This window comes from Rhineura floridana, chromosome 22 (assembly GCF_030035675.1).
Source record: "Rhineura floridana isolate rRhiFlo1 chromosome 22, rRhiFlo1.hap2, whole genome shotgun sequence".
In the NCBI taxonomy this organism is placed as follows: Eukaryota; Metazoa; Chordata; class Lepidosauria; order Squamata; family Rhineuridae; genus Rhineura; species Rhineura floridana.
In genome coordinates, this window is record NC_084501.1 from 18627608 (window position 1) to 18648062 (window position 20455).

A 20455-nucleotide genomic window follows, 5' to 3' on the forward strand; every position below is an offset into this window, starting at 1 on the left:
AGCCCTCACCAGATTTTATGTTGCCATCATCCCGGCACATCCCATTCCAGCGTGTGTATAATGAGGCGGAGTGAAGGTTGTCGTTGGCATGTTTGACTTCCTCTTGCTTCTGTCGGATCTTCTCCCAATTGCGCACCAAGAAAACATGATGTTTCAACACAAAATTCCTAGAGGGGAGAGACAGCAAGGAGAAGAGAAAAGAGAGGAGTTATTTCCCCAGGAAGCAGTGGCCAAATGAAAAGGCTTTCACTTCCTAGCAGCTCCTGCTATGGGATATTGACATCACATCACCACGCCAAGACAGCGAGCTGGTCCCTGCTCAAAATAATGTACAATCTACATGAAATCAGACTGGGAGGAAGGTTCAGGGGCTGAGCTTTAACTGAACCTCTCCTGCTGAAATCCACAGGACGATCAGGTGCATTCTATGTCACTTCTTTTTGACTAAAATACATCTTGTACTACCACTAGCGTTGCCAAATTCTGCACTGCAGTGAACAAAATTCACCAGGAATTTATCCTAGCCATCTTGCAAATTTCTTCTTTTCCTTTTGGAATTTTAAAATATTGATGTTTTAACAATCTTATCTTATTCCATTTTATCCTCTATTGCTGTATTTTATTCTCCTGTATATTTGGATAACTTCTCTTCTGAGAGTTGTAGGTCTTTGTTTTATGCTGGTCATTGACTGTAATAATAAACTGATCGATTGGGGGCTGAGGTTAGGGGAGCACCTGAGAGATGCCAGTAAGGATTGGGACATTTCTCCAGAAAGGCTCAGTTCAGACCTATCAAATCCTGAGTTGCACTAGCAATACTTCAGAACGCAGAATCACAATTTTAGTGTCTTAATGCAAACCATGATTTAGAGCTGCCTGCTGGGCTTCATTTTCCATTCATTCAGCTTTCCTGCCTTTATGGTGCAGCCATCTCTGGGGATACAGGGATGGGTGTATGGTTTGTCAATTTTAACCTTATGCCAAACCAAAGTTAGCTTAAACCACATTTTGTTTAGTTGGCTGGCTGGCTGCAAACCATGGTTTAGAAGATCATAGGAAGCTGCATGTCAGCTTCCTTAACTGTGGGTTGGCATGATGTGCAAATAATTTGAGAATGCTGCTAATTATTACGTGCTATTATGAATTGCTCATTATGTATTACCTGGTATTATGTATTGCTTATTATGAACTGCAGTTATAGAAATGTTTTAATTTTTTGTATTGTATGGGTACTATGTACAGGTATACCCCACTTAACGTCGCTTCACTTAACGCCGCCTCGCTATAACGGACATGCTCCATACGCCACCATACCCCGCTTAACGTACGTACGCTTCGCAATTACAGACACTTAATGGCATGACGCCGCTGCCATCTAGTGGCGATTGCGCGCAGTACACGCATAGATAATTGCTTCACTTTAAGTACACTTTCACTTTACATACGCGCTCCGGTCCCATTGCGTATGTTAAAGTGGGTATGCCTGTATTTGCATTGTATCTGCACCCAGTCAGCATCTATACTGGCGCTATTTTAACTGCTTTTATGTATGGTATTGTTCTTAAATGTTTGTTTAAATGTTTGTATTATTTTTATACATGGAATTACTTTGAATGGTTTAATATTTGGTTATACAGTTTTATTTGTGTTTTATAACTGTGTATTTTATAGTTGTAACCTGCCCTGTGGCCTTCTGACAAAGAGTGGCATATAAACTTCTTAAGTAAAAATAATAAAAAATAAATAAACTGAGCCAAAATATAGCCCTGGGGAAGGGCTAGCTTGATGGTTCCACATTCTTCCCCCCACGGACCGCTTGGAAATTGCTGAGAGCCTTGGCACGCCACTCAACGATTTTGCTGCCTGTTGTAGCCATTGTCGTGCACTGTGCTAGATGCTGTATGGTTTTTAATTGTATTTTTAATTAGTTCTTTTATTTCTTATACAGAAATAAATTGGACAGAATTCAAATGGTAATAAAACTTAATATAAAAAAGCAATAAAAAATACAATTAAAAATCAGTATGAGTATTTAATGCAGACACGCCATGGATGACCTGAATAAAGCTTGTGGGCCCTGCTGGTCCACAGATCACAGTGTGGGAACCCCTGGGCTAGCTTAGACTCCTCCCGCCCCCTCCCACCCCCCCAAAAAAACACCATACTGGAAAGAGACAAGGGACGAGGCAGCCCTCCTCCTCACCTTTCCCTGTTGGACATGGGCTTCATTTGTAGCTGTGGAGTCAGCCGAGTCGGGGTACTTGAGCTTTCGCTGGGCTCCTCGGGAACATGACCCTTCTGTAAAACAAAATGAATCCCTCTGAGAAGAGAATCCAAGAATGCAAAGCCAACTGAGAACCACAGCGGTTAGAGAGCTGGACTTATTTATTTATTATTTGATTTATATCCCACCCTTCCTCCCAGCAGGAGCCCAGGGCGGCAAACTTCAGCCATGCAGCTTTAAAACCCTAAATAGCTGAGCTGCCCCTACAGGGAGAAAGAATGACCCTTTCAAGGCTTTTAAAAGTTTGATAAAGAAGGGGAGGGGGGAGTAAAGTACAATTGACTTAAAACTCCCTGCCCTCCTTCACATTTTTCCCTCTGGTTCAAAACTATTATTGGGATGGAGTCACCTATAGTGTCCCTGTATCCCCAACAGCGGGTTGTGTTTGGTCTAGACCAGGTATGGGGACCTTAGGCTTTCCAGACGTTGCTGAACTACACCTCCCGTCATCCTTGGCCATTGGCTAGGCTTGCTGGAGCTCATGGGAGGTGTAGTTCAACAACATCTGGAGGGCCACAGGCTCCCCAGCCCTGGCCTAAACAGAGAAGCACGGAGAACAAGAAGCAACAGTCAACTATGCATCCTATCCCACCCTCGTTTCATCAAGTCTGAAAGAGCTCTCAGCCTACTAAAATGGGGCTCGTCATCTGCCTCGCAAAGCTGATGGGCAGGAGTGCCACAGAGTGCTGCTTCCTAGAGCGGAAACGGACAACTCTCCTTATTCTGGACAGATGCAGCACAGCATGGAGGAGAGGGCCCTCTTTTGGTCAAAACCTCACATGAGCAAAGAGGGGTGGGGTGGGGGGAAGCCCAAACATTTCTCTTGGGGGGGGAAAAAAAAAAAGAGTATGAATTGCTGAACATTTGCAGAGATTAGCTGTGGTGCAGCCTCAGCAGCAGAACTGGGAGTAGAGTGTGTGTGAGTATGATTTACCTGTAAAGGAGTCAGGTTTTTTACCCTGCTTTAGATCACTGAGACTTTAGATTTGGTTGAAAAATAAGAAAAGCTACTTTATTTATAGAAATACATAGTTGATAGGAAAGGTAGTTTAGTTGTAACTAACTAAGCTGGAGGCGCAATGGTGCGTCTTGGTCATTGCCCCCATGCTACAAGAGATATCTCCTCTCCCTTCGGTGGTTGGAGGAGGAGGAAGGAGCGGTCAGCTTCCCTAAGGTATCAGTTTACAACAGAAGGAAGACAGGTAGAGGAGTACAGGTCAGATGGGGCAGCCTAGCCATCTCGGTGGACTATCTCTTTATTTCCCCCTCTGGTATACAGACTTCAACTCCCATATTTTGAGTAGCGATCTCCCACACTTCCAACGTTTAAGCTCCTGCACAATTAGCCCCTCACCACTCAAGCACCAACAGGATTTAACGAAAGAAAAGAGTAAAATAAGCCGAGCGTGGGAAGTTGTCTTGCTCCAAATCAGACCGCTGGCACGAATGGCCAACAGCAGTAGCTTTCTAAGGTCTTTCTCAGTCCTGCTGCCTGCTATGATTTTACACTGCAGGCACTGGACCTGGCACCTTCCGCATGCCAAACACATGCTCCATCACTGAACCATGCCCCACCCACTCTGAACTCAGCTAAAAAGCAACTGTGGGAGCATGGAACGTAGCCAGCCCCACGGCTGCCTTCCACTCTGCATGCCCACTCACCCTCTTCTTCAACTTGTGCTTCGATTTCCTCTTCTCTTTGGACCGGCTTGGCCTCCTCTGTGTGGTGACAGGCTGGTTGGTTTTGCTCAGGAGGCCGTTCGCTCGCTGGCTCTTGCCACCAATGATCCCTCTGCACTTGTCGAAGCCGCATTTGCAGAGTTGCTAGGAAGACAAAGGCAAAAGCTTTTAATCCATAAAGGATAACCAATTAATTCCTTTTATGTTAGTTATAACCTGGTCTCTTATTGCTTGATTTTCAAAGGACTTGAAGGGCATCTCCATCCTCTTGTGGTACAATAACATTTGGCAATTAGTATTAGTAGAAAAACTTACACAAAAGATAAAGATTGCAAAAAGTAGAAAACAAAAGGACACCCTTGTCACAGAATGGTGGAGTTTTATTTCCTACACTAATAAGATAGCAATATAAAGGTTCCCAAGGCTTTCTGCAAGCTACAGATTTTGTAAAAGTGAATATTTTTTTTTGTACTAGTTCTTTTTTCTTTGTATCCAGGTGCAGAAAAAATTTTTTTCCGATATGCTTCTCAACACACAGGCAAGATATTCTTAATTTCCTGCTTTTGTAAGCCCACTGTTTTGGTTGTTTTGTTATATCTAAAAAAGAATTTAAAAAAATTATGGGCATCTCATGCATTTGCACATCCAACTTGTGATAATGATGCACCAGCCCAAAGAATTCACAATGCAGTACTTTTCCCACGCTGCCGCAAGACGTGAGGATGCAACCCTCACCTGCTTTTCCACATTGAAGGAGTGGAAGTTGTAATCGTAAGTCAGCTCGGTGCCAGCAGGCATATCCTTCAGTGCATACAGCCCAATTCTGTAGACTCCGTTGACAGACCTGCAGGGAGAAAGGAAAGAGGGAGTGCTTGTAGCTCTGAACAGGGCAGGAAGGCACAAAGGAAGCCTCAGCTCTGCCGAGGGCTTGGAAGTAGCGAACATGCAGTGTATTTGACCTCGGTGGGAAACCAAGGTGTGATTTCAAGAAGTATCTGACATGTCATAACTGCTAATCAGAGATTACAAACAATACAGTCCCTGCATGCAGGCTAATGATAATAATAATAATAATGATAATGATAATAATAAAAGACATAACACAAAAGGAAAAGGGGATGGAGAGGGAAGAGGAAAACCCCACACACCAATTCTTGAAAAGATACATGGCCATTTTTATCAATCTGGGATGGAAACAGGTGGTTCATACACAAAAGCTAAACTAGTTGGCAGCCCTACTCAGAGTTGGGACAAGAGAGTGAAGTAGGGGAGAAAGAAGAGAGAAATCAGCCTTTAGGCAGACAGTGTTATTTTTAAGGTACTGCGTACAACACTTAAAATAAGCCACGTACTACACATACACAGACATGCATCTAGGAAGTGGAGTCAAGCTCATGCCATTAGTTTTGTCAAGGTGTCAGAAGACTGTTGGGTTGTTGGTTTTTTTGCTGCTGCAACAACAGACTTAAGGCATCTATCCCCTCAGGAAGGTCTTACCATTTCTGCATCTCGCAGTTTGGGTTGCAGCTATGGTTGATGAAGCGTGCCTCGTTGCCCATGCGATAGCTGTCAATCACCATCCCGCTGTCAAGGTTGAGACAATAGTGGTCGCTGTGGTTGTGGTACTGCTCAATCATTCGGTTCCTGGAAAACAAATGTGGGGGTGGGGTGGGATTATGGGTGCTGCAGCCTCTTGCTCTTCTGAACAAGGGTGAACGCTCCCCACCCGACTAAGCCTTGCCCACTGCTCACCTGAACTCCTGCTCGCTGACCACTTCCCCCAAGTATTCGATGATGAACTGCCCGGATTTCAGGGACTCTTTCGTACGGATGCCCCAGCCTTTCTCCTCAGCCCGGAAGCGCTCCAGACACTGCACCCACTCGTGCCTCTGGATCCGCTGGTTGCAGCACTGCTCCCCACAGGGGCAGGTGTTGGGGGAGCACTCGGCAAAGATCATCCTGGAACCAGAGAGACAGGCTGGAGGTGAGCGTGGGGAAGGTGCAGTGAGACTGTGGGAACATCAGGGGTGTCCTTTCTGACAAGCCGAGTGATTGCACGTTTTAGGCAGTGGTTTCCCCCCCAACATTTTTATCCTCCAACTAGCTGAGTGCCGTGTATATGGTTCTCCACTGCACATATTGCCCTTACCACAACTCTGCGACGTAGGTTAAGCTGGCTGCATTCGAACACAACACTGGCCATTAAGCATGGTTAGGCACATAGGATTGTATCCACAAAATACTCTGAGTAGACTGACTTAGCTGTATTCAACTAAGTTCTATTCAGAGGAGACCCAGTGAAATTAATGAACTTAAGTTAGTCATGTCTGTTAACTTCAGCAGGTCTACTCTGAGTAGGGCTAGCAAGAATACCCCCATTGAAATGAATGGATCTAAATTAGGAATGTCCATTGATTTTAACAACTTTACTCTGACTAGTAAATGTTGTCTACAACCCACTAGGGTATACAGGAGGTCACAACATCATCTTGGCTTCCTGTTCATGGCTTGCTTGGGAGAAACAAACGTAATGGCTGAGCCAGTCTCTCGGTGGCTTGCATCCATGCTGGGAGGAAGGGAGGACAGAAGTGGGAGTGCTTGCGCTGGGCCCCTTGGCATGCAGATTATACACACTCTCATTTGCTGACATGGCTAGTGGCCAGCATTGCATCCTATCACGGCTGCTGAGAGGCAACAACTGGCTCAATAAGCCAATGCGCTTCATGGCCAAGTGGGGATTTGGGCACCCAGGGGGTTTCACATTGGAAGGAACATTCAGTCATGTGAACCCCTCCTGCAGGGAGACGCGTTCCCTTTTGGACAACCACTCAAGGCCCACATGCCTGCGGTGGGTGGGGCCAGAAGCAAAAGTGGTTGGAGCAAGAAATATAAATGTTACCTTCCTACCGTAGACTAATTTGCACACACTTACTCTATTCTTCATGCACTCAAGCAGAGGGCATTATCAAGGACGCATTCCAGTCAGGTAAAACTGCTCTGGGTGCAAAGCAGGACTGGTGAGGGATGTGGCCTGGGGGGCTTTCCAGGGGCCAGATGGAGAGGCCTGGGGGGCTGCATTTGGCTCCCAGGCAAGAGGCTCCCCACTCCGTCCTACCTAGAAGCCTGAAGTAGTACACCTGACACATGCTGACCACCACATCTTGCTGCTTGGGAGCAGCAGGGCTCTCATTTGCAGTGGCCACGTGCATGTGTGTGTGCAGCTTTAGCTGCAGGTTTAATTATGCAAATTAGGAGAAATGGCAATGGAGCAAAATTCGCTCGATGGATATAGGTTGCAGAATTTGGTTTTTTCTTAGTACAGAATCTGGATGACCAAATCCATGGTGCGGCATTTGCACTTGAGACGTCCCAGAGGAGACACACAGCTGCAGTCCTTTCCCGATTCAGCAGGTGCTGCCATCATACTGTGACTGTTACTCAATTAAAGAAATGCCAGTCAAGCCTTCGTATGATTTTTTAAAAAAAGTATATTAAATTGATTACTTTAAAAAGCAAACCTTCAGAAGAAACTGGAGGGTTTTTTTTAAAGATGATGATGTAGGCACTGTCTTAAGAAAAGGTATTCTCTCCTGCTTGGAAGAGAAAGGGGGATGTCTCTATTAAGATGGCACTTGCTGTCTGTGATGGTATTAAGAACTTATATGAAAAAATATTTTGTTGGTGTTTTTTTTAAAAAAAACCTGCTACCTAATTAATCAGGGCATCTTTTTAGTCGTTCAAAGGCTTACTTGAGCCAGTTAATGTAACTGATCAATAAATACTCTGTCAATGGAGATTCAGCAGGCACCTTCTGTTCTGACTTTTAAATGCCTGCTGAAAACTTTTCCATGTCGCCAGGCTTATGCAGATAATTGAGAAGATATATTTTGGCAATAGTTAGTGAATGGTTTCTGATTTAAAATTTTTATATGGTTTTACTGGGTGTTTATATATGTTGTACACAGTTCTGATTTTTTTTTAATGAATACATATTTTTATAAATAAATAACTAAGTCTTCACCAACCTAATGCCCTCTAGCTATTTAGGACTGCACCTCCCAGCAGCCGTCAGCCAGCTGGGCTGATGGGAGTTATAGTCCGAAACATCTAAAGCACACAGGTTGGCGAAGGCTGAAGTAGATGTTACAGGACTATATTTTACCTGTTCAGACAGTCATCCAAGCAGCCATTTTTGTTGCCATCCTCGGGCTTCTTACAGTTGCAAGTGGTGGCCTCGTAACCAGAAAGAGGTTTCACGTCCACATAAACATCTGCATATGGAAGGGAGGAGTGAAACTGTATCTCCCCCAAATCAACTTCTGGAACAGAGCCCTCCAGTTTACAAGCCTCTCCCCACTGCAACCCCAACCCATAGAAAAAGGCCGAGGAAGTCACCTTAGGAGTGGGGCTACTCCTGTCAAGAGGCCAAAGAGGATTCAGTCAAGTGGAGAAAAATGGTTGGCAGACTCCACAACTGAGGAAACCATAAAACCAGTGCTATATAAACACTAAGTTACTTACTAGAACGGATTTTTTTATAAAGCGGGACGTCTGGCTTTTTATACAACTGAAAAGGAAAAATAAGAAGAGAAAAATGTCGTTTATTAGTTTGCAGCATGAGAGAGAGAAAGAGAGAGGCAGAGGCATTAATTTTTTTAAAACAAACACTTATTAGCTTGGATCCAAAGTACCGGGAGCAGAAGGAGAACATATATTAGCTGTGTTATATGACTAGTGGAAGACTGTTTCGCAGTTGGCTTGCGGTGGAAAAGGAAGATACAAGCTGTGGCATACAGAATCTAGAGGCCCATTACAAACCTCAAGCAAGCACCTTTCCCGTGCAATGCTCTTAAGTTGGAAGCTGTCCTTCTGGGAGTGGAACAGGCTTTATACGAGCTGAAAGGGACCTTTGGATCTGAGCCATTATGGGTTGTATCCAAGGCGGCTGTTCTGGTTACGCAACGGAACTTCCCCTTCCTCTCCAGCCCCCTATGCACCCTCTAACTTTGCTCCCAAAGGGCTGGGGGGAGCCTCTGAACCGCATTTTGGGGGTGCACAGGGAGAGGAAGGGAAGTCTCTTTGCATGAGCAGAACTCCTCTTACACAGGCTTGGATACAATCCGTTTATACTCCTGTGCTTTCATGGGGCTCCGGGTTACCTCCCATCCAAGAGAGCAATCAGCTCTATGCTCATTTAAGTTTCAGCAATACTGCAGGGTCAGGTGGACCAGAGCTGTCTACTGGGATCCCAAAACCTCACAATTTCGTCTGAATGCGACAGGCTGTAAAGCAACCCGGCTGGGCACCTTCAGAGAACTTCAACAGAAAACAGACAGAGGCTGATACACATTTCAAGTTGCCTATCAAAGAATTAAGCAAATATGCTGCTTCTCTATTAAAATCAACACAGCCTATCTTTGGAGGAAGAGATCACTCTATTAAAAAAAAAGCACAAAAAGAATCTATAACCAGTTTCATCAGAGAAATCACCCTGTGATTTCCACGCCTGCATCATGTGCCTGTGTGTGAAAGAATCAGCTCCTATCTGTTCCTGGGAGGGATATAATACTTCAGATACCTGTAGATTACGTTGCGGAATGAAATCTCTTTCTCTGCAATGTGTTAAAAATATGAAAATGAGAAAATGTACACTGTAAATCGTGCAAGCTCTATAATAATTACTAAGAATATTTTTTATAAACTGAATCACTGAACAGAATGGGGTGGGTGGCAACGATGTCTTATTTCTATAGCATATTGCTAAATAAAGTGGGCAACAGGGAAAAAAACAGATGCTTAGTTTATAAACACACATGGTTCCTTTTGGTTTTTGAAGCACTGCACATCTGTGATCTCAGTAATCCTTAAAAACAGTCCTCAAAAAGGTATTATCAACTCCTACAGTGGAGTTGTAGGAGACTGAGGCTGAGGGAACAGCAGTTTGCCTTAACGCCATGTAGGAATGGGTGTGTGTGTGTGTGTGTGCCCCAGAATGATAAAAAGAAAAATTTTCATGATATCGATTACTAATACCCTCTTTCTGGCTGAGACTAACGTATGTATCCAGACATTCAGTAATTGCCCCTGATGAAGGCTGTATATTGTTAGCCAAAACGCGTTGGGCTTTTTACAAGATCATTTTAAAAATACACGCTCCTCATTAAACTTTTGGTATTTTCCTATCTACGTTTTTCTTTTTGTCATGCTGGGGCACCCCCCCCAATTTGGTTTTATTGAATGATACCCACTCCCTTGTTGCTTAAGGCCATGTAGAACAAGTGTGGGGAACTGTTGGTCCTCCAGATGTTGTTGAACTACAGCTCCCATCAGCCCTGGCAAGCATGGCCAATGGCCAGGGATGATGGGTGTTGTAGTTCAGCAACATCTGGAGGGCCTAAGGTTACCTGCACCTGATCTACAAAGTTCACAGCTGAGGTGTGAACAGACACTTTAGCTGGGAAGGAAGAAAGGTTCATGTATGAATACATGAAGGCTGCTTTTTTACCGAGTTAGACCACTGGGTCTCTCTCACCCAGTGTTGGCTGCTTAGACTTGCAGCAGCTCAAAAAGGCCAGAGATCCTTTTAGCTGGAGATTCTGGGTTGACCATGCAAGAAAGCTCTGCTTTGCACCTCCCAACGTTCTGGCCAAGGAGTGCAAAGGAATTTAGACGACTGACAAATACTTGAATGTCTGAAGTTGCCGAAGAATGAGTCAGACTATCTATGCCCAGGACTGTCAACTCTCGCCTGGCAGCAGCTTGCCCAGGATCTTTCCCAAAATTTACTGTGCTGCAAAAACTTATAAGCGGAAATGCCAGGATCTAGACCTGGAATCTTTGGCATGCAAAGCAAGGTGCTCAGTTCGCTGACCTGTACTCCCATTCTCAGCTTATGAAACTGCCTTATTCCAAGTCACTGGCATTCAAGAGGCAGCTGGACAGCCACTTGTCTGGTATGCTTTAAGTTGGATTCCTACAATGAGCAAGGGGTTGGACTCGATGACCTTAGAGGCCCCTTCCAACTCTACGATTCTAAGTCAAGCCACTGGCCCATCTAGGATGCTATTCCCTTCTCTGACAGCGGGCTCTCCAAGGACTCATCAGGCAGGCAAATCTTCCCCAAGAGATACCCAAGAGCCTTTTAAATGGGAGGCGCAGGGGACTGAACCTTTGGATGTTCCTGTGTGCAAAGTCTGCGCTCTGGCACTGAGTTATGGCTCTTGAGGAGCACAGACGGCAGTGGGGAAAACTGGGGCCAGTAAACAGGTATAAGATGGCAGGAGGGAGATGGATTGGGGGAGAGAGACAGAGAGCAAGCGAACATACAAGGGGAAGGGCACAGATAGAAAGCAGGCTGGGCAAAAGCAACATCCTTTAAAATCCCTTTTATTTCTCTGATGTCCAGAGGTGACATGCTGGTGTTTGTGTAGCTAGAATGGCACCACCCATGTCCAAGAGGGAGGTTGTTAGCAGATTCAGAAATTCCCCAAAGTTTGCAGAGGTAAAAAAAAAATCTTTAGGGGAAAAAAGTCCTTAAGAGATTTGGGCCAGTGGGGGAGGGGAACAACAACAACCTACAACAGCCTAATGAGGACTGAGCATGTTTAGTGGCTGTGCAAAGCTGACTGATTGGAGGGTGGGAGATGGAATGGAGTACAATGGAAGAGGGCATGGCTGGCTGGAACCCTGAACTGAGCATCCCGCATTGCAACGATTTGATGCAGCCCCCCTCCCCGGGTGTATCTTTTACAAAACAGAGGCTGCCTCCTCATCTACAGCAAGAACCCTGGCAAGACAAAATCCCACTGCAAAACCTCTGGTGGAAACCTTTGTGAAGAGAAGGGGCACCGCCCTATTTTTAGCCTCACGCCTGGACAAATGAGAGCTCTTTGGCGAGAACCCAGGAGGGGCCTGTTCAATGTGTTCCTTCTCATCCGAAAACTCGGGCTTCTCTAAGTGGAAAAAAATAAAACAAAAACAAAAACCCTACTCGGCTCAGGACTGAGTCCAAGAAAAATAAGGCCTGAAATTTTTCAGCACTGTTGGCAGAACATCCAAATTCTCCAGAGGCGTGTCAAAACACACACACACACACACACACACACCAACCAACACAAGATCCCTGCAGAAGCACCCGGCATTATCAGAATAAAAGTCCCTGGTAGGATTAAGGGCGGACACTTTCTGAGAAGTAAATTGCTGCTAGTCTGCAAGGCGGGAAAAGAGGGAGGGAGGGAGGGAATGGAAATTGTCTGCAATTTATATTTATTCAAGGATTCCCTCCCACCCACCCTCCTCCCTCAGTCGCTACCATCAGGAAAAGGCTCCCGAATGCACAGCTAATATCAGTGCGGCAGGAGTAGAAACTGTTCCAATTCTTCTCAAGCATCTTGGAATGCAGCCTTGGAAGGTTGTGACATTAAAAAAAAAAAAAAGAGCTGGTCCCCTACCTGATTATGTTTCCACTGCCAGAGAATGTCATAAGGCAACTGGAAATCTATTCGCTTTTGGCGTAGGTATTTCCCTGCAGTGGGAGAAAAGGGGAAAGGAAAACATGAAAGTCATGTCTTAATTCTCTTCCACCCACATACACTGTGCACAGTGCTGTAAAGGCAGGAGCAGCCCGAGATATCTTGGTGATTGAGGCGGAAAACCCAAACATCCCTGCCATACATACTGATGAGCCTCGCGCGCAATCTGCCAGTGAAGTTTCTCTTGTCCAACTCTCATTGAAATGGAACAGGAGGGCTCTACCATAGGCTCGGGGGAACCTTTAGCCCTCCAGACGCTGCTGAACAACAACTCCCATCAGCCTCAGCAAGCATGGCCAATGGCCAGGGTTGATTAGTTATTGTTCAGCAACATTTGGAGGGCCAAAGGTTCTCCCCACACCTGTTGTTCAAGAACAAAAACAGTCCCGCTGAATCAGGCTGAAAGGTCCATCTCATTCAGCAGCCTCCATCTCACTGCGGCCAGCCTGATGCTTCTGGGAAGCCCACAAAGCAGGGCATCAAAGCAACAGGCCTCTCCTGCTGTTGCCCTTTAGCCAATGAGTGATTCAGAGGTAGCCTGCTTCTGAAGGTGGATGTTCCACTTAGCCCTGATAACTAACAGCCATGGATAGACCTATCCTCATGGATTTGCACCACACATTTAAAGAAGCATCATACAACTTTAAGCAGTCGTGTCTTTGAGTTAGTGTGTTGAGGGTGCCCGAAGTTACACAGAGCTATAATTCCCAGAGTGGTTGAACCATCAATCCCTCTTCCCAGGCAACTCTGGGCTGTGGGTGGCCAACCGAAGACCTGGACAGGGCACTCCAGCTCAGGCTTCCACAGGCTGGTTGCCAGAATGTGTCACTTGAACTGATAGCTGGTGAAGCTCACTGGATTGATCCTGAGACCTTCTGCATGCAATGCAGACGCTCCAACCACTGAGCTGTGGCCCTTGCCCTTGTTCTCACAGTGGCCAACCCAATGCCGACGGAAAGCCGCAAAAGGAGAACGTGAGCACAGCACCACTCTCCTCTCTTGAGGTTTTCAGCATCTGTTATTCAGAAGCACGGTGCCTCTGAAAATAATGTGATGTTGATCACATGGATCAGGCAAGACTGAAGGCCTGGCTCCTCATCATTTATTACAAGCCTGGCAAATACAGAGACTTCAGTGCTGCCCATATGCCCCTATCCCCCCCCCCCAGTCCCTGAAGAGAGCTCTGAAAGTTGAAGGGTCAGTAGGAGGTGTCTCTGACCTTCACTAGAACATGCAGGCATCTCTCTCTTGCCTCTGAAAAAAACATGCTTTTTATGGGGAGGGGGAGAAGAGCAGCTGTCATGTTGTCTTTACAACTCCTCCTTAAAATTTGTTCTTATTTTTCAAAGCCTCAAGTTGTGCTTGGCGAGTTCCAGGAAGCAGCAAAGTCCACTGGGAATCTGTTTTCACTTCTATGACCTCACTGGGTAAAACAAAAGGCTCTTTCAAGGGCCTGGCAGCCAGCCCAGAGAGTAGGGAGTGCTCTCTCTCCCCCCCCCCTCAATAAAAGGAGGCACCCAGACGAGGAGTTTTAGCCTGGAAGAGAAATAATCCTTGTAACGTGATTCGGAGAGGGCGAGAGTGCTCCACTGTTATGCCAGGCGGAGTCATTAAAGCTGCCTTATCTTAATAGTACATGTTTGTTTGTGTCTCCTGGTGCAAATAAACCAGAGGCCGTGACCTGGTGAGGGGAAGGGGGAAAGGAGTGCAGCCCGAGGCTCAATCCTTAACACAAAAAAAGCCCCTGGGGCTGGGTATTCTCAAATTGGATTGCAAACAGGGTGCCCAAACACAAGGGAACAGAAAGAAAGCCCTTCTCCTCTACTCCCTCTACAGATAAGAGAGAGGCCTGAACCTTGTGCATTCTCACTTTTCAGATGAACACGGCTATCAGGTAATGGGATCAGACACAAGCAGGGGGTTATAAAAATCACAAATGGAGATGAGGAAGGGACGGCGCAATTCCTCCCCCCACCCATCATGCTGGAATTTGGTGAGCGTAAGGAACCACCCTACTGGATCAGGTGAAAGGCCTCTGTAGTCCAGCATTCTGTTCTCAACATGGCCAGCCAGATGCCCCAATGAGAAGACTGAAAGCAGGACCTGTGCCCAACAGCAACTCTCCCCACTTGCGATGCTCAGCAACTGGCATTCAGAGGCATCCTGCCTCCGACAGTGGAGGCGAGTACTGTACTCGCTGATAGCCTTACTATCCTCCATGAATTTGCCTGTTGTTGTTGTTATGTGCCTTCAAGTCGATTACGACTTATGGCGACCCTATGAATCAGCGACCTCCAAGAGCATCTGTCATGAACCATCCTGTTCAGATCTTGTAAGTTCAGGTCTGTGGCTTCCTTTATGGAATCAATCCATCTCTTGTTTGGCCTTCCTCTTTTTCTACTCCCTTCTGTTTTTCCCAGAATCCTGTCTTCTCATTATGTGTCCAAAGTATGAAAACCTCAGTTTCATCATTTTAGCTTCTAGTGACAGTTCTGGTTTAATGTGTTCTAACACTCAATTATTTGTCTTTTTCGCAGTCCATGGTATGCGCAAAGCTCTCCTCCAGCACCAGTCCGTCCAAGTTTGGTGGCCATCACTGCCTCTTGTGGGAGTGAATTCCAAACTTTAACTCTGCACTGTGTGAAGAAGTACTTTCTTTTGTCTGTCCTGAACCTTCCAACATTCAGCTGCAGCAGTTCCGGGACTGACAAAAAGGAAGTCCTTCGCACAGTGTGCAACCCACTGCTCATTTGTGGAATTTGCTGCAATGGTGGCTAGTGGTTTGGATTATTAAAGGATTAGAAAAGTTCTTGGGAAGAAGTGAGGTCTATCAGTGGCGATTAGCCAATACAGTTCCAATGAGACCTTCATTTACAGCAGTGTACCTCCGAATTCTAGGTGGGGTGGGGGGGAGAAATCCCATTGTGCCCTACTTGTGAGCTGTTCAGAAGCATCTGAGTGGCCATTTCTGGGAAGAGGATGCCAGACTAGATGATCTTTTTTCATCTGATCCAGTAGCAGTTTCAGCGATTATTTTTTTTACAGGCACCATTATTAACTGACAGATGCCGTTTAAGGAAGACCTGATTGATTGTCTGTATTTGCGTCTTGCCTTTCCTTGCAGGACCTTTGTGAAAGATCTTAAGGTTCAGGCAGGTACATACAGGGTGAAGGCAATCCTTCATGATTGTATCCTTCTATAATCAGTTTATGAGACAAGTCAGTGAGCAGTTCCTGGATGATCCCAGTGAACTTCCATGGATGAGTGGAGATTTGAACAGATGTCTCCCTGGTCCAGGTCCAGCCACTACAACATGCTAGCTTTCAACGAAAACAATGAAGCCAACAAACAAAACCGCTTACCAAGTTTCCAGCCCTCATGCCTTCAAAACAAGATTATTTTTTTTTTAAAAAGTACAAGGTAATTTCTGCTAAAGGCATTTTTGGGGAGGCCAAGAAGGAAAAAATGGAAATGGACTGCCTTTAAGTCGATTCTGACTTATGGCGACCATAGAAATAGGGTTTTCATGGTAAGCGGTATTCAGAGGTGGTTTAATCATTGCCTTCCTCTGAGGCTGAGAGGCAGTGACTGGCCCAAGGTCACCCAGGGAGCTGCATGGCTGTGTGGGGATTCGAACCTTGGTCTCCCAGGTCGCTACACCGCTACACCACACTAGTTCTCTCAGGAAGGAAAAAAAAATCACCAGAGCACACAGATACCACATGGCACTCATTGGCAGGGTGAATTGTCAGTCCCATTTCTGGCATAAATCAACACAAATATTGGACTGGGGCAGGCCTGCATTGTTCCCAACAAAATCTTGCACCTCTAGGACTTTAAAGTGGTATGCTGGGAAAGGAAAGGAGTTCCTTTACAATGCAGTTTCTAAAATCCTTTTCTATAAACTATACACAGCCTCCAGCACCATAGAAGAGGGTTTCATGAGCCCCCCACCCTCCCCGAATGAGCAGCTCTCTCATTTCCCCAGAAGCAAGGACCCTGCCAGCAATCGCCTTCTTTGGGAGACTTGCCTCACGCGCCCCAAGAACCTTAACAACCATCTGGAGGTGTTCGCTCCTCCTGGCTAGGAGGACACATGCAGGGCCCTTCACAGCATGCAACGTGCACAGAGAACTCACTCACCCACGTGAATAGGTGCCGGGAACAATCCGTACTCGTGCTCACCAGGAGTGTACTCCAACTTCTCTTTCTTTAGCTGGATCAGTCGGCTTTTGGGGCTGGGAATGAGAGCAACAGAGAGAGGCAGAGTGAGTGTAAACAGCTTGGGCCTGTTTACTGTGGTCTCCACCCCCAACCACACACCAGCGATAAGCACCCTCCTAAAGCCTTTGTAGCACAACCGTCGAGAGCATGGCCCGTGAGCCACAGGTCCCCACTTAAAATCTCCCCATGGTTTTGAACTGCATAGGTGGCTTCAGGCTGTGGAGGTTGGTCAATTAGGGCAAACAAGGCGTTGCCCCACTGTGATGTTCATGTATTAGTGTATATATGGTAAGTGCTGTTTGTATAGGAGATACATGGTAAGCGGAATGAAAGAGGAGGGGGAAGTGAATGGGCAGTAGAATGCTGGATGATTGGCTGAGTGTTTAGAATGGCTGAGGGCATAAATGGAAGGATGACAGTTAAATCTGGGTGGACGGTGAACGTGAGTGGGTTGTTTTGGTGGGTTTTTGAGAGGAGATTGGTGGAGAGTTGGTGGATGTGAGGAGAGTGTGGAGTTCGGATTAATACTAAGACCAGTACCTCAGGAATAGATGAAACCATATGCTTAAGTGCCTTTATAAAGTAATCTTGTTATCTCTGTTATTTAATAAATATATTTGGTTTACCAAAGGCCTGATCCTTGGCTGGGGTTCCACAGACCAGAAGGGAGGGTAAGGTAAATACCAAGGCTGAAGGGTAACAAATGGTGGCAGCGGTGAAGAGAATAACACCACAAGTATTCAGAGCAAACCAGGATTATCTGCATTGATACAAAGGGATTGGGACAGCTTAAGCACGCAGTCACAGAGGTAACCTGATAGAGAGACTCAGGCAGAGTCTCTGGGGATACGGGTTATAGGACGTGACTGGTGGTGCTGCCTAGCAGGGGGATCTGGTGAGGTCTATGCTAGAGCGGGGAGAGAAACCACAAAAAAGGACAGTCCGGACTGGTGGAGTCCCTGGTGGTGCCTAGTGACAGGCAGTAACCACGAGCAGGTAGGAACCTGACAGGGAGAGCCAGGGAAGGGCGTCACACCCACCAACTTCAATCTGCCCTTAGCCAGTACCCGCCTGCCCTTCCCTCTTACTTACATCCAGTCCAAGGGATGGCACTGCCTCTCAGCTTCCTGCCCTTTAGTCTCCGTGTTGCCTTTGTACAACTTATCAGGGAAGAGACTGTAATGGTGAACGCATCTGTGATAGTGCTTGCGTTTTCAGCTATCACTTTGGGCTTTTGCAAGCAGCACCGTTCCACAATGATCTCAGGTATTATTCGAGCAGCCCTTAAGGTTGGTCAGTAGTAGTTATTACACCCGCCTCCCCCTTACTCCTGCCTGAGAGAATAGCTTACTTAAAGCCAGTCATCACCGATGCTCAGAATTAGTGGGCTCTGCCTGTTATTGCCTCTAGCTCCACCTACTTTGGGCCACCCTTCCTTCCGCTCCACCACTCTCAATGGGCATCGGTGACTATTGGCTTTAGGTCAGCTATTCTCTCAGGTAGGAGTAAGGGGAAGGCAGGTGTAGTAACTACTACTGAACAACCTTAAAGGCTGCTTCAATGATACCCAAAATCACTGTGAAACAGTGCTGCTTGCAAAAAAAACCCAGAGTGATAGCTCAGAATGCAGGCACCATCAGCAATGTGTTCACATGATTACCCATGTAATTCATGGAGGACAGGGCTATCAATGGCTACTAGCCACGATGGCTGTACTCTGCTACCCTAGTCAGAGGCAGCATGCTTCTGAAAACCAGTTGCCGGAAGCCTCAGGAGGGGAGAGTGTTCTTGCACTCGGGTCCTGCTTGCAGGCTTCCCCCAGGCACCTGGTTGGCCACTGTGAGAACAGGATGCTGGACTAGATGGGCCACTAGCCTGATCCAGCAGGCTCTTTTTATATTCTTATGTTTAACCTAAGCAAGCTCAGCTTTGAAGCTGGACTGGAACTTTAGAGTATTGATGCCTCTGTGCAGTCAACACAGCACGTTAAAAAAAATCCTCAGAATTTCATACGTTTCCAATCCTAATGATTACAGATAAATGTGGAAAGGTCAAATGCGTAAAGCAAAGGGGAACACAACAACACTAGAATAAGCCAAAGCCAACCCTCAACACTACACTGTCAAATTTATAATTTATTACAGATGTTTTGTCCCCAAAAGCAGATTGATCCTCTCACATTTCTGGGTAACAAATCTCTGAATAATAATGCCACAGAGTAAAAGCACTAGGTCTATCAACTTCAATCCCATACGTTCATGATAACCACCTGCAGATCCAGCCAGCCACACGTAACTAAAACCTGCAAATTAGGAGGGGTCCTACAGCTCTTGTTTTCAGTCGGCATGGCACACACTAGGCTGAAAGACCTGGCTTCTCTTGACCTATTTTGAAGTGACCTTGTAACAATCAGTGCTGTAGTTAACTGTACTGCCATTAGAGGGTGCTGTGCCATTGTAATAATTACACGTGTGTGCCCCCAAAAAGCACATCCAGTGCAACTCTGTCAGGAGGCAAAAGACTGATAATGCTAAGGGGTATGTTGCTCTGGGACATCTTAAAAGGGGTAGGAGCCTCTATGCTTCTCTTGGCTCCTGGTGCACTGTCACAGCCCATGTCCAACTGGGTGAGAGGATTACAACGCAACGTTTGATACCCTTTGTTCCAGCAAGATCAGTGATGAAGTTCTGTTCCAGCAGTCTGAAAAACAGCTGTCAGAGAGGCCTCAAAGGTTTAACTGAAATCTATTTAGGAACATTTTAGATTAGACTGGACAAAAGGGTGCCTTTTGTGTGCGTTTTGGATCATTTTTTTTAAAAAAAAAATATAGCTCTGAAGAAGAACGTATTTTCAACTTGCACCTCTTTCAAGAAGTGAAAAATACATTTTTTGGGTTAATGCACCAGATGCGTTATGTGTTTTTGCTCTGCAGACAGAAAGAAGCCATCTCAAGTTCAGTTCAGAAGAACATGAGAGCCTGGCTGGATCAGGCCAGTGGGCATCTAGTCCAGTATCCTGTTCTCACAACGACCAACCAGATGATGGGAAGCCCACAAACAGAACCTTAGTGCAAGGGCGCTCTCCCCTTCTGTGGCTTCCAGCAACTGGTATTTGGAAGCATGCTGCCTCCAATTCTGGAGGAAAAGCATCGTCATTGTGGCTAGGATAGCTTTATCTTCCATGAATCTGTCTAATTCTCTTTTAAAGCCATCCAAGCTGGTGGCCATCACTGCCTCTAGTGGGAGTGAATCTCATAGTTTAGCTATGCTCTGTGTCAAGAGGTACAGTAGGGCCCCACCCATACGGCAGGTTCGGTTCCAGACCCCCGCCGAAAAGCGGATTGGCTGTAGCGCAGGGGTCTGGAACCTAACCCACTGATCGCGCCGGAGGAGAGCTGTAGAGCACTACAGCTGATCTTCCCCTCCTCCTCCGGCACGATCAGATCAAGCGCGGGAGTCTGGTCACACCAGAAGAGGAGGAGATCAGCCGTAGGTCTCTACAGCTGATCTTCCCCTCCTCTGGCAAGATCAACTGGAAAGCGGGGACCTCCACCCCCCCCTCCAGCTGATCGCCCCGCTGGTGCCATATCAGCGGAATGTCAAAAAGCGGGGCGCTGAGAAGTGGGGCCTTACTGTATTTTCTTTTGTCAGTCCTGAATCTTCCAGCATTCAGCTTCATTGGATATCCATGAGTTCCAGAGAGAGAAAAACTTCTCTGTCCACTTTCCTCATGCCG

At 46.3% G+C, this 20455-nt stretch overlaps 1 protein-coding gene across 3 annotated transcripts in view; it reads right to left on the reverse strand.

Moving 5' to 3' along the window:
* ASH1L (ASH1 like histone lysine methyltransferase) overlaps positions 1 to 20455 on the reverse strand; it is an 85134-nt gene that overhangs the window by 19966 nt on the left and 44713 nt on the right. For all 3 annotated transcript variants that reach the window (XM_061606769.1, XM_061606767.1, XM_061606768.1), the window contains 10 exons: positions 16640 to 16734; positions 12415 to 12488; positions 8486 to 8531; positions 8127 to 8235; positions 5717 to 5923; positions 5462 to 5608; positions 4700 to 4808; positions 3947 to 4108; positions 2204 to 2298; positions 10 to 167 (listed from right to left, as the gene is read on the reverse strand). In XM_061606769.1, the coding sequence (XP_061462753.1) occupies positions 10 to 167; positions 2204 to 2298; positions 3947 to 4108; positions 4700 to 4808; positions 5462 to 5608; positions 5717 to 5923; positions 8127 to 8235; positions 8486 to 8531; positions 12415 to 12488; positions 16640 to 16734 (1202 nt within the window). The remainder of the gene's footprint in view (positions 1 to 9; positions 168 to 2203; positions 2299 to 3946; positions 4109 to 4699; positions 4809 to 5461; positions 5609 to 5716; positions 5924 to 8126; positions 8236 to 8485; positions 8532 to 12414; positions 12489 to 16639; positions 16735 to 20455) is intronic.